Raw genomic sequence first — 15006 nt, forward strand, 5'->3', positions numbered from 1 at the left:
ACAGCTTCTTTCCAATATTGTGCCTCTGAGGAAGACATTGCTTCCTTGAAGGTACGAGGCTCATTTTCTAACAAAAAAGTCAGAAAATCTGGACCAAATGAAGTAGATGTCCTTTGACGTTTACTTCTTCTCGGATTTTCTTCATTAGGCATACCATTTATTATTTACTCCCGAGGTCATTTTGACTTTTGGTAGGTCACTTCACTTTCCTTTTTATACGGATAAATAGTTTCAAAGAATTCAGCATTATCTGATTCTATTATCGTATTAAGGTGAATCTCTGGATTTTCTGATTTATGAACCAAAAACCGATATGCCTTGCTATTGGTTACATATCCAATAAACACACAATCAACCGTTTTTGGGCCTATCTTAACCCTTTTAGGTTTAGGAACTTGTACCTTAGCTAAACACCCCCACACTTTGAAGTATTTCAAGCTAGGCTTCCTTCCTTTCCACTTCTCATAAGGAATGGATTGTGTTTTACTATGAGGTACACGGTTGATTATTCGGTTAGCTGTAAGTATAGCTTCCCCCCACAAGTTTTGTGGTAAGCCAGAACTTATCAGCAACGCATTCATCATCTCCTTCAATGTTCGATTCTTTCTCTCCGCAATTCCGTTAGATTGTGGAGAGTAAAGGGCAGTTGTTTGGTGAATAATGCCATTTTCCAAACATATTTCTTCAAAAGGAGATTCATATTCGCCACCCCTATCACTTTTTATCATTTTGATCTTTTTGTTTAGTTGGGTTTCAACTTCACTCTTGTATTGCTTGAAAGCATCAATTGCCTCATCTTTACTATTAAGTAAATAAACATAGCAATATCTCGTGCTATCGTCAATAAAAGTAATAAAATACTTTTTCCACCGCGAGATGGTGTTGACTTCATGTCACAAATATCTGTGTGAATTAAGTCTAAAGGACTTGAATTCCTTTCAACGGACTTATAAGGATGCTTAGCATACTTTGATTCCACACATATTTGACATTTGGAATAATGCAATCAAATTTTGGCAATACTTCTAAGTTTATCATCTTTCGTAATGTTTTGAAGTTGACGTGTCCTAAACGCGAATGCCATAAAGTGTTTGACTCAAGTAAGTAAGAAGAAGCATTCACTTTATTGATAGGAACTGCTATTACATTTAGCTTAAAAAGGCCCTCATTCAGGTAACCTTTTCCTACATACAAATCGTTCTTACTTAGTACAACACTATTAGAAACAAAAATACATTTGAATCCATTCTTGACAAGAAGTGAGGTAGACACAAGATTCTTGCGAATTTCTGGAACGTGGAGGACTTGGTTTAGAGTCACTATTTTTCCCGACATCATCTTCAACGCAATCTTGCCAACTCCTTCAATTTTGGCCGTAGATGAATTTCCCATAAAGATTGTCTCGTCGGGTCCTGCGGGGGCATAAGAAGAAAATAACTCCTTGTTAGCACAAACATGGCGGGTAGCTCCAGAATCTATCCACCATTCTTTAGGATTTCCTACCAAGTTGCATTCAGACAACATGACACACAAGTCCTCCATGTCTTCAACATTTTCAACCATGTTTGCTTGATTTTTCTTCTTCTTTTTCTTTTGTACATCATTCTTTGGTGCACGACAATCCACGGCCTTATGCCCAGATTTTCCACAGTTGTGGCAATTACCCTTGAACTTTTTCTTGCTTGGGTAATTCTTTTGTCCAGAAGCCTTCTTTATTCCGGAAAACTTTCCGGGTTTTTCTGCTGGTGCCATAGCAGGAGCAGGAGTTGAACGGCTTGACGAGGCAGCCACATTTTTAACAGTAGCACCCCTTCCCGCAACATTTCCATTAGTTTGGTTTTCATTCGTCATTTTTTTCTGTAAAGTTGGAAACAAAACAGAACTTGGTTAAATCAGTGAAGTTTTGATATCTTCAAACTGAATACCAAACCAAACATACAACACGTAACAATGGTGAAGTTTTTATATACTTCAAACCCGTACGTTTATTATTCCGGTAAAGTTTTTATATACTTTAAACTGGACAACCCGTACGTTTTATTATTCCGGTAAAGTTTTTATATACTTTAGAACGGACAGAACAATTATTGGAGTAGAAAGCACGAAGGTTTTAGTCTCCAAAACAGTATACAAAATATGAATAACAATTTAATATATATTTCAACACAGAAACGTTAGTCTGAAATTCCTTAAGCTTGTGAGCGTTACTGTGTTAAACCAAAAAACTAGAAAAAACTATTAGGAGAATTAAAGAAATCTGGAAAATAGTAGAGAATCAGAAATATTCCGAGTCCACAAGTTTCTTGTGTGTCCTTAAGGAATTTTAACCCCTTCACACGTTGCCAAGGTAATGGATTAAATCCTCCTAGGATAAAACGGAATAAACCTTCCTGCAACAGTGGCAATACAAACTGCAGGATACCAACGAACTCAAAGAACGGAGCAAAATCACACTTACGAATTTGAGAGAGAGACTGCGAATTAGGATGCAGTATATTCAGAAAGAAAGAAGTTCTGGAGTGTTTTTCATGTATAGAAAATGGAGCCTTGCCTCAGAATTTATAGGCAATTATCAGAAGAGGTGTCTGGAAAAGGTGCCTTTTCAAAAGAATACGCTGCCTGCCGCGGTTTTACCACGGTCACGGGAGATCCGCGGTCAGAGAGGCTTTCTGAACCTGCCTGCTGCGGTTCTACCGTGGTCGCGGCAGAACCGCGGCCAGAGAGGCCCTCTGAACCTTCAGCAGGACAAAATGGAAAGAAGAAGTTAGATATCATCTGCTGTTTACTGAAAAATTTGGCAAATTCATCAGCATAATCAATTACCGTAGCATGAATATCAAGGAGCTTTCCGAAAACACAAGTTAAATGGAAACAAAAATTGAATATACTTGTGCGTGCACTAGCATATACATGCATTTTGAGCAACTTACCCTGCTAAATCATGGGCAAATATTTAAAGCAAGTTTGCCTTAGTGAGACCCTCCAACATGGTCAAAGCAAGCAGTGCTCCCACACTTCATTTACACTGTAACACTGTTGAAATGCTTTGTTACCATTCGTAATGATTGGTTAATCAGCAAACTACTGTTCGGAAAATATTGCAAAAAAAAAAAAAAAAAAATTCTCAGGCATTATCTTTATAAGAGAGCGACTTAGTAATATGACTTAGAACTCTTATATCACATTAGAGCTGGATCTAAGCATAATATCAAGGGGCTTATCAGTTAAACAAACAAGAAACTACAAAAACATTGTGCTTCCGACAATGAACATTGTACTCTTGGAAGCTCTTGTAAATAAAAATGCTTTATTGGAATAGCTAGCTGATCTAGTAGGTTGGTGGATGGTTATCAGTATGGAAATCTACTCTAGATATGTGTTGATCAACATCAACTCATTGCACGTCTATATCACAGTGCCATATTTTCAGGTGACAGTGGGGCGTAAGCCAGTGACAGGGCTCAGGCTCAGCCTAGAAGGTAGCAAGCAGAACCGTCTTTCAGTCAATTTGCAGCACCTCGTTTCCCTTCCTAAGATCCTCCAACCCCACTGGGACACACACATGGCTATAGGTGCACCAAAATGGAAAGGTCCCGAGGAGCAGGATAGCAGATGGTTTGAACCAATCAAGTGGAAAAATTTCTCCCACGTAAGCACAGCACCAATTGAACACACTGAAACTTCCATTGGAGATCTTTCTGGTGTTCACATTGTGACGGGGGCTCAGCTTGGTGTTTGGGATTTTGGTGCCAAGAGTGTCTTGCATTTGAAACTCCTCTTTTCCAAGGTACCTGGCTGTACTATAAGAAGATCAGTATGGGATCATAGTCCATCAAACCTATCAGCAGTACAAAGGATTGATGGTTCTTCAACATCACTTCTGAACGAAAAAACTGCTGAAAACAAGAAAGGCGATAGTTCCAGCCAAATGGGGAAATTGGCGAAAATTGTAGACATGACAGAAATGTCAAAAGGGCCACAGGATGCACCAGGGCACTGGTTGGTAACAGGAGCTAAACTTGGGGTTGATAAAGGAAAAATTGTGCTAAGAGTGAAGTATTCCCTGTTGAATTACTAATGAGCTGTGTTTGTGTTAAATATATGCAGCATCAAAGCATTCTTTTGATAGTCTAGATATCATGTTATTTTTCTGTAAATTCTGTCGGCATTGGTTATTCATTTTTTGTTAAGCTATTTTCTAGCCACCAGATCAGTTACTCCTTTTGGGTGTATACTTTGTAAAATTTTCATGATTTTACAAACTTGTTCAAAAATCTTTTTCTTTTCACTTTCCTTGGATCAATAACATTGATTTTAATGATTTTTATTTGTTGGATGAGTTGTGGTTGAAATGTGAAATTGACGTGTCCTTTTGATAATTCAAGTAGTTCTCCTTTTATTCCACTATAGAACAAAGGAGGAGAAAGAATGCTGGTGTGCATCTGGTGCAATACCAAGAAAGAAAAAAGAACCATTGTGATGCTGCGGGAATTAGAGAAATAAACGAGAGAACAAAAGGCTAGGAAAAAAAATACATGATTAAAATGAAAAATCATTTTATATAATTATATGACAAGGATTTTATTGAGTATAGTTATTGTTATATATTCATTATTGCATTGTATAATGTAATCTTTAGTAGCTTAGTCAAATGACTCAATGAGTAATTAGCTTAGTCAATATGTATATATACTTGTATATTTAGTGAAATCAGTGTTGAGTTCTCATTACAGAAAATATGTCAGTCTCTCCATTCTCTCTATCTCTTGCTCTCTTTCTTCTCCTTTCTCAGAACGTTCTAGTAGACTCCATGGGAGCTCTGTTAATCTGAGCTTGCATGCATTCTTGTTATGGTATCAGAGCTTGGACATCAACTCGGATTCCTTCGGCATCTCCAACTCTCGTTCTAAATTTCATTTAGTTTCGTCAATTTCTAGGGTTTTGGCCATTGCCGCCCAACTCTGAAAATCATCTCACAAATTGAAGGTCTTAGACCTGGTTGAAGACTTCATACTTCTCAATTTCATCGAATCGGAACCTCGCACATGGCTAACAACCAAACTAAAAAGACGACTTCTAGCACGAGCAGAAATGACCAATTGGTCATCGATACAGGTAATCCCTCTACATTCATCCTTCGGATAGTCTTGGAATGACCTTAGTACTAGTTCCGTTCGACGGAATTGGATATTGTTCCTGGAGAAGAAGCGTGTTGCGAGCTCTGTCAGTTAAGAACAAATTAGGGTTTATTAATGGGGAATCTAGAAGACCTAGCCCCGATTTGCCTCAATTCCGCCAATGGGAGAGGTGTGATGATATGGTAACCTCGTGGATCCTCAATTCCCTTGCTAAGGAAATCTATGACAGTGGAGTAAGTAGATGACTCAGTCGAGTTATGGAGGGAATTAGAGGATCGTTACAACCAAACAAATGGGGCAAAATTGTATCAGATTCAGAAAGAGATTAATGACCTCGCACAGGGATCCTTAGACATTACCACATACTATACATGAATGAAGAGATTGTGGGAGGAATTGAACACCTTGAGTGTCAAATCTCAGTGCAGCTGCAATTGCACATGTGGAGCAAAAGAAACTATGCATAAGGCAGAACAGGATCGACGGCTTATCCAATTTTTAATGGGATTGAATGGGGTCTATACAATAGTACGAGGAAGCATTCTTATGATGAAGCCTTTGCCCTCTATGGCACAGGCTTTCTCTCTACTAATACAAGAAGAAAAACAAAGGGAATTCAAGCCTAATAGTCAACTCAGTCTAGATTCTACTTCACTGCATGTAAATGCAAGTCCACAGCATCAAAATCCATTTGGAGCCAGGAACTTCAAGACACATTACACAGCCAACAACAATAATAAGGGTCGTCCATTCTGTGACTATTGCAAAAGACCAGGACATACAAGGTAGAAGTGCTACAAGTTACATGGATACCCTCAAGGCAGTTCTTACAATAACTAAAACTTCAAGTGCCAATGCTCAGCCCTATAATCAGGGGAACAACCAGAACCACAAGTTCAACGGAGGAAAAGGATCTGTGGCAAATGTACATGGGACCCCAGCTGATATGATTCAAGAAAATGGAGATGAAAAGGACCTGCAAGATGAAAATCAGAATGTCAATCTAACAAAAGAGCAATATAGGCAGATAATGAACTTGCTGCATCACTTTAAAGTAGGATATGCAGGAGGATCTTCCAGCAATAGCAATGTCACCAGTGGTAGTGCCAACTTTGCAGGTATTCTTGTTTGTACTTCTTCTATTGATTTTGACAAACCTTCATGCAAATGTTTTGAATCAAAGGCTGATCTTTGGATCATACACTCAGGAGCATCTAACCATATGACCATTAACAAACATGCACTCACTAACATCACTAATTACCCTATCCTCTACTAATAAGTCTACCAAATGGATATAGAGTAAAAGTTCTTGAATTTGGAGATGTGATACTCTCTTCAGACATTGTCCTACATAGGGTCCTTCATGTTCCATCATTCAAGTATAACTTGATTTCTGTTCATCCCTTGCAGTACACCTTAGATGTATTGTATTTTTCAGTGATACACTTTGTCTATTGCAGGCCCCTTCAGTGAAGAGGCCTCAGGTGATTGGTAGTAGAAAAGAAGGTCTGTACTATCTCTGTTCCAGATCTTTGAAGGCTAAAAGGACTATTTTACCTTCTATTGTTTCAGCTTCCTACTGCAATTGTATTCTTACTCCCACTGTAAATGGTCATGAGTCTGTTAGTCATACTCATTCATATCACACTCCTTAATCTGTAAATACTTCCATTTCAAGTAATAATGATGTGTCTTCATATATATTTGATAAGCATGATATAAATTCTCTGTGGCACAATAGGCTTGGTCATGTTCCTTGTGTTAAAATGAGAGGAATATCCTCAATTCCTGCAAAGTTTGCACCAAGACAACCATTTATTTGCCCTATATGCCCTATGGCAAGACAAACCAGACTCCCATTTCCTCAAAGAACTAGCACCACCTCCAAATTATTTGAATTAGTACACATAAATATATGGGGCCTTTACCATGTAACCACCCAAAATAACTACAAATATTTTCTCACACTAGTGGATGACTTCATCAGATCCAATTGGACTCACCTATTGAGCTGCAAAAGTAATGCTCTTCAGGCTTTAAAGGCCTTTGTGGCTATGATTGAAAATCAATTCAATACATCCATAAAAACCATTAGATCTAATAATGGCTTGGAGTTTACTAGCCATGAAGCCTCTTCATTCTACCAATCTAAAGGGATCATACATAAAAAAATATGTCCCTATACACCACAGAAGAACGGTGTAGTAGAGAGAAAACATAAATATCTTCTTGAAACTTCCAGGGCACTCATGTTCCAGTCCAAACTCCCAATCAAATATTGGGGAGAGTGCATCCTAACAGCCACCTATTTGATAAATAGGCTGCCAACCACTTACCTCAACAACAAAATGTCCCTTTGAGTTGTTATACACAAGAAACACAATTACTCTCACTTGAGAAGCTTTGGCTGTCTCTGCTACCCCACTGTACCCAAGACACACAAAGAAAAATTTGAACCAAGAGATGCAATCTTTCATGAAAATGTTTTCTCATTCTCCTTAAGTTCTAAAAATACTTCCTTTCCTGCTGTTCTTAAGACAGTCTCATTTCCTAACTATGCTGAAGACATAGTCATGTTTCCCCTTTGAACATTGGGCAAAGTCATGTTTCCAGAAATAGAACACCACTCTGAGACACTTACCAATAATACACCCTCTCCAAATACCTTTGATCCTTCATCTCCAAATGATAACAATTTACAGACTTTATCTACACATGTCCAGTCAGAAGCACCAATTTTAAGGAAATCCAATATAAGTCATCAGGCTCCTGTCTGCTTAAAATATTATGTTTACCAACTGCCCATAGTACTGCTCAACTGTCCTCTACTCCTCATTGCACCCCTTCACTAAATGCCCTATTTTCTAATCATCATCATATCACTCCTGATGCTCTATTTTTTGAAAGTCAGCACTTGGTGTTAAATGTTTGCCATGATAGTGAGCCATCTTCATATGAAGAGGCAACCCTCAATCCTGCTTGGCAAGCAGTCATGACATAGGAATTTGAGGCACTTCATGCCAACCATACTTGGAATTTGGTCCCCTTACCAGCTGGAAAACTAGCAATAGGTTGTAAGTAGGTATACAAGGTTAAAAATAAAGCAGATGGGAGCACTGAAAGGTTCAAAGCTAGGTTGGTAGTAAAGGGTTATACTCAACAGGTTGGGATTGATTATATAGAAACCTTCTCCCCTGTTGTGAAAATGACAACTGTTAGAGTCCTAGTTACAGTGGCTATTAAGAAGGGCTTGGACATATTCCAATTGGATGTGAACAATGCCTTTCTCCATGGAGACCTACATGAGGAGGTATATATGGAGGCTCCTCCTGGACTTGTAGTTGATCAATGCAGTCCAAGTAGAGTGGTATGCAGGCTGAACAAGTCACTATATGGACTGAAACAAGCCAGCAGACAATAATATGCCAAATTAACTGAGACACTATCTTTAAAAGGATACCAACACTCTGAAAATGATCACTCCCTTTTCTGCAAGAAAAATTCCTCATCCATCATCTTTTTGGCTGTATATGTTGATGATGTTATAATCACTGGGATTGACTCAGAAGAGATTGCAAGCTTGAAGGCCTTCCTGGATCAAAAGTTCAGAATAAAGGATATGGGTAGACTTCATTATTTCTTGGGTCTAGAGGTCTTATACAAACCAAATGGTATTCTTATTTCTCAAAGGAAGTTTGATTTGGACTTATTGAAAGAATACCAATGTTTTGACTACAGCAATGTCTCCTTACCTCTTGATCCTACTGTGAAGCTGAAAGCACAAGAGGGTAATCTCCTACCAGACCCCACATACTACAGAAAATTAGTGGGAAAGCTCATCTTTCTCATCGATACTAGGCTGGATATAGCCTATAGTGTGCAGCCATCCATTTGACTGCAACATTTCACCTTCTTAGATATCTCAAAAAGGATCCTACCTTGGGTGTTTTCTTCTCCAACAATCCCGATTGTTCAATCAAGTCGTATTGTGACTCAGACTGGGCAGCTTGCCTAGACTCTAGGAGATCTGTTAGTGGGTACATTATTTTAGTAGGAGACAACCCTATTAGCTGGAAGTCCAAGAAGCAGGAGACTATTTCCTTGTCCTCAGCTGAAGCAGAATACAGATCCCTCAGGAAAGTAGTTGGGGAGTTGGTGTGGTTGAGCAGACTATTTGCAGAACTTACTATTGCCCAATCAAGTCCTATCTAGGTGTTTTGTGATAGACAATTTGCCATACATATTGCACATAATCCAGCGTTTCACGAAAGGACCAAGCACATTGAAGTCGACTGCCACTTTGTAAGGAACAAGCTGCAAGAAGGCTTAATCTCTTTTCATCATGTGAATACTCACAACCAGTTGGCTGATATCCTTACTAAGGCCCTCACAAGGGTCAAACATTCAGCTGTCATAGGCAAGTTGGCTGTGAGAACCTCACTTCCAACTTGAGGGGGGGGGGGTATTGAGTATAGTTATTGTTAATACATTCATTATTGTATTGTATAATGTAATCTTTAGTTAGTGGTTAGCTTAGTCAAATTAGTCAATGAGTAATTAGTTTAGTCAATATGTATATATACTTGTACAATTAGTGAAATCAGTGGTGATTTCTCATTACAAAAAATATGTTGGTCTCTCCGTTCTCTCTATCTCGTGCATTCTTTCTTCTCCTTTCTTAGAACGTTTTAGTAGACTCCATGGGAGCTCTGTTAATCTGGGCTTGCATGCATTCTTGTTAGATTTATTGGCAAAAAAAGCTTACATATAGCCACATATTTGTAAGCTCATTTCTTTCACTTTTTTCTACGAACAGAGTGTAACAGATACCAAAAATAAAATAAAGAAGTTCATGAGATAATACGAAAAAATGTGACAGAAATCCAAAATAAAATAAAATAAAAAGGTTCAAGAAATAACAGGAATGGAATTATACTCTATATTAAGTTTGATGCATCATCAAGTATGATTAAATCTAAAAATAATTTCACTATGTTTATAATTGAAGAAGTTATTTTTAAATGTTAAGAGTATTGTATGGGTCAGAATCCGACCCTACGATAATTAACGAAGCTAATCTCGTCTTAAGCTGATTCATGATTAATTAGTGGCACGACCACTCAGAATTAACGATATTCAACACGCATCTGATTCGATCAGCAAGGCCATGGCCCATCCGCCACCATGAAGGCGAAATCCCAACGTGGTCACGGCCACTTATTGCCAGCTCACGAAGCTCACAGCTATAAATACCAAGAGAGGAAACCCTAGAAAAGGGGGCTTCTTCTTCGCCACTATTGACAAGAGAAAAAAGAGATAACAATACCCATATTATGGGCAAGAGGAACACCATTGTAAGGCTCTGAACCTCTTCATGGAGAGGCAGACCAAACCAATATTATCAATAAAGGCTTCTAATGTTTCTCCCCCTAACCCTGAGTACTTATTTTCGTCTTCTTCATTTGGTCCAATGGATTATTACGTTTTGCTATGATTTTCCCGTGATTTACTTATATTGTTTTATACTCAAAAGATATGCGATAACTTTTGAGCAAACAATTTGGCGCCGTCTGTGGGGATTTCCTAGCAAAATCGCGTAGTTCTTCCCTGGACCAAAAGGAAAGAAACACCAAACTCGAAGGGGAACTCGAAGATCTCAAATCAAGATTTAAGTCCTCTCTCTCTCTCCGATCTCAGATAGTGCAAACAAAAGAAGAAGCCCCCTCCTCCTAAGGGAAGGTCTCTGTAAGGCATCTCCCACATCCCTGATACGAGCTCCGGCCAGAAACCAGCACGGAGATATCTCAAGCCGAGAGTCGCCTCAAGACAGCCTATATACCCTGGTTGGGAAGACAACGGATAAGCCGCTCAAGGTCTCGAATCCAAACCGAGCTTCAGCACTCAATACCCACAATATGGGACTCAGGCCATGAGCCTTCGCCATCAAGATCGACAAAGTTCAACAACAGTTGAACTGGGACTCAGGCCATGAGCCTTCGCCATCAAGATCGACAAAGTTCAACAACAGTAGAACTGGGACTCCGGCCATGAGCCTTCGCCATCAAAATTGACAGAGTTTAACAACAGTTGAACTGGGACTCAGGCCATGCGCCTTCGCCATCAAGATCGACAAAGTTCAACAACAGTTGAACTGGGACTCAGGCTATGCGCCTTCGCCATCAAAATCGACCAAGTTCAACAACAGTTGAACTGGGACTCAGACTATGCGCCTTCGCCAGTAAGTTCAACTACGGTTGAACCAAGATTCAGGCTATGCGCCTTCGCCAGTAAGTTTAACTACGGTTGAACCAAGACTCAGGCTAAGCGCCTTCGTCATTAAATCAAGGCTATGCGCCTTCTCTAGTAAGCTCAACTACGGTTGAACCAAGACTCAGGCTAAGCGCCTTCGTCATTAAATCAAGGCTATGCGCCTTCGCCAGTAAGTTCAACTACTCAGGCTATGCGCCTTCGCCATTAAATCTAGGCTATGCGCCTTCGCCAGTAAGTTCAACTACGGTTGAACCAAGACTCAGGCTAAGCGCCTTCGTCATTAAATCAAGGCTATGCGCCTTCGCCAGTGAGTTCAACTACGATTGAACCAAGATTCAGGCTATGCGCCTTCGCCAGTAAGTTCAACTACGGTTGAACCAAGACTCAGGCTATGCGCCTTCGACATTAAATCAAGGCTATGCGCCTTTGCCATTAAATCAAGGCTATGCGCCTTCGCCAGTAAGTTCAACAATGGTTGAACCAAGATTCAGGCTACGCGCCTTCGCCAGTAAGTTCAACTACGGTTGAACCAAGACTCAGGCTATGCGCCTTCGCCAGTAAGTTCAACTACGGTTGAACCAAGACTCAGGCTACGCGCCTTCGCCATCAAAATCGACCGAGTTCAACAACAGTTGAACTGGGACTCAGGCTACGCGTCTTCGCCATCAAAATCGACCAAGTTCAACAACAATTGAATTGGGACTCAAGCTATGCGCCTTCGTCAGTAAGTTCAACTACGGTTGAACCAAGACTCATACGTGCCTTCGCCATCAAAATCGACCGAGTTCAACAACAGTTGAACTGGGACTCAGGCTACGCGCCTTCACCATCAAAATCGACCAAGTTCAACAACAGTTGAACTGGGACTCAGGCCATGAGCCTTCGCCATCAAAATCGACTAAGTTCAACAACAGTTGAACTGGGAGTCAGGCTATGCGCCTTCGCCATTAAATCAAGGCTATGCGCCTTCGCCAAGAAGTTCAAATACAGTTGAACCATGACTCAGGCTACGCGTCCCCGTCATAAAATCAAGCCCATGCGCCTTCGCCAGTAAGTTTAGCTACGGTCGAACCAAGACTCAGGCTACGCGCCTTCGCCATCAAATCCAACGAGTTCGACCTCGCTTGAACCATAAGGCTAGATGACTTCGTCCTCAAATCTAACAAGTTCAACCAGAGTTGAACCAGGACTCGGACCAAGCGCCTTCATCATTGAACTCAGCGAAACCCAACCTCCAACGAATCGAGGCGCAGGTTAGGCGCCCTCGCCCTTCAAGTAAGTACTCCCAACTCAAACTAAGATTGGGGACACGTAAAGTCCAGACCCGGTCAAACTACAAGGCCGCCTTTCTGTCATCACGGCCGACAGTTCGACCGCGCCCGAACTGGGACTAAGGCTAAGTGCCGCTATCGCCAAGCAACGGCTCCGACTCGCTCACCCCGAGTCGAAGAATAAAAGTCGTCAACAATCAAAAACTAACGTGCCTACCAGAGTCGAACTCGAAGGCAAATCACCCCTTCGAGCGCATGCAAAGAAAAATCTAAGGAGGAAAAAAACAGATACAAGGCAAATAACGGAAAGGAGATCTCATTTATCCACGAAATTAATTGCGGGTCATCCCCGCTTACACCCGGCCAAGGCCGATCAATAAAAAAAAAATAAGAAACACCTAAACGCCAAACGGCGAACAAGACAAGAAAAAATGCATAACATCTTTTTACTCGACGCCATCTGCGCCACCATCTGCACCAGCGTCAGCCTCTGGCGTCGCCGCGTCAAAACCACAGTCGGCACGGGCCTCACGAGCCTTTTGACGCGCCCCTTGAAAGCAGATTCGGTCACGACGCCGGCCTCCCACAAATTCTTATATACATCACGTTGGGCCTCGGCAAAGACCCAAAGTTCTCGAGCCTGGCTGGAAGAAGCGGCTTGATCCCGTAGGCGCTGATTCTCTTCTTCTAAGGCTGTGATCCGGTCCACCATGACTTGGGCGTCCTGCTCAAAGACACCGATCCACTCCTCGAGACTCGCTTCTCTAAAGGCCGCAGCATCCCTCTCCAACGCCCGTTGGGATTCGTGCACGCGGATAGCTACCTTCAACGCCCTAGCCCTCGACGAGGCATCCCTCACTTGAAGCTTCAATACCGCGACTTCACCCTCCAACGCAGTCACTTTCCCGCTCCATGCCGCAGCGGCCTCCGCCGCCTTAGCCTGGCCCTGGCGCTCACACTCAGCTGCAGCCCTCCTCCCCGCCTCAAGCTCCTCATCCTTCCGCCGGAGCTGCTCCTCGAGAGCACTCGCTCTGCCAAGTGCTTGCTGCATCTAAAGCTCCCACCTTGCCAATTCCTCGACCAAGGTCCGACTACGGGGATCATTCCTCAAGCGCATGCGCATCTCTCGGCATCGATCACGGTAGCGGCGGTATTTCTCCAGCGCCCGCAAAAATATCCCCGAACGGACGTTGGCTCGACGGATGCTCTCCACCTCCAACAAATAAGACTGCAAAGCAAAGACAGCGATTAAGATAAAATTCAAACTAAGATGAAAAAGAAGCGAACCGACATTATATTACATACCCTCAATCCCATCACAGCCACTTCGTTCATCAGTCCGACATCCGTGACGCCCCTCAATGACGCGTTCTCGGCCTCCGAGCACAGCAGCTCAAACTGCAGGACCAAGCTACTCCCTTGGAGTAAGTTCAGCTCCGCGGGAACCTCGACGAAGCGAGACCGCCCCTCTGTGCGCACCGCTGAATTGGTGAAGCCTTCCTGGAACATACGGACGTCGTCGGGGTCCAAGTCGGATTCAGACTCGTACTCACCCTCTACAGCATCTCTTCCTCCATCAGCCGCCGGCGAGGGGGAACCTCCCGCCGCAACCGCCAAAGGAGTGCTTAACTCACCAACATTACCAGCCGCTGAGGAACTACCTCCCGTCTCAGCGACTGGAACCACCGACTGAGTCGCCGAAGCGACGGCATCCTCATGGCCTAAGCCAGCTAGGGCAACCCCTATTGTCTGCCCACCCTCAAGAGTAGGCGCCGCGACCGCACCCCTCTCCGCATCCGTCGGAGGAGAGTCTAAATTAATTACCACAGGAGGAGCCGGCGTAAACACAACCCTACGCCTTATCAAGGGCCTCTCCTCCTCCCCGTGTGATGGTGATTCCGCCCTAGGGCGCACAACCCCCGATGGCCCCTCGTCCCGAAGTGCGGCCCGTGCTGGAGAAGGAACCGCTGAAGATTCAACTGATGCCGCCCTCGGTATTGAGCGCGACACAGGCGCCGCAGTAAGTCGAGCGACTGCACCCGGCCGACGGAAGGCCAACTAAGGGGCACTGACGCGGCGTGCCCTCCCTGATCACAGAAAAACAAAGTTGATGAATAGAGTTGAGACAAAGCGGAACAGAAGAAGAAATCAATTTTTTACCTGCCACAGGCCTACGACCATGCCTCTCCCAGAAAGACGCCCATGTGCGTATCCCCACCGTATGGGGGAGTACGGCCTCAACCCACTCGTGAATCCCAGCTAACGGAGCCGGCTGCAACTTTTCGGCTACAAAATTGATACGAGTTAACGTTTATGAGCACAAG

At 42.5% G+C, this 15006-nt stretch overlaps 1 protein-coding gene across 1 annotated transcript in view; it reads left to right on the top strand.

The window, feature by feature from the left end:
• LOC109244176 (MACPF domain-containing protein CAD1) overlaps window positions 1–4338 on the top strand; it is an 11994-nt gene extending 7656 nt beyond the window's left edge. The window contains exon 6 of the mRNA XM_019411225.1: window positions 3431–4338. Within this exon, the coding sequence (XP_019266770.1) occupies window positions 3431–4078 (648 nt within the window). The 3' untranslated portion in view covers window positions 4079–4338. The remainder of the gene's footprint in view (window positions 1–3430) is intronic.
• Window positions 4339–15006: the final 10668 nt, after the last annotated feature.

This window comes from Nicotiana attenuata, unplaced genomic scaffold (assembly GCF_001879085.1).
Source record: "Nicotiana attenuata strain UT unplaced genomic scaffold, NIATTr2, whole genome shotgun sequence".
Classification (NCBI taxonomy): Eukaryota; Viridiplantae; Streptophyta; class Magnoliopsida; order Solanales; family Solanaceae; genus Nicotiana; species Nicotiana attenuata.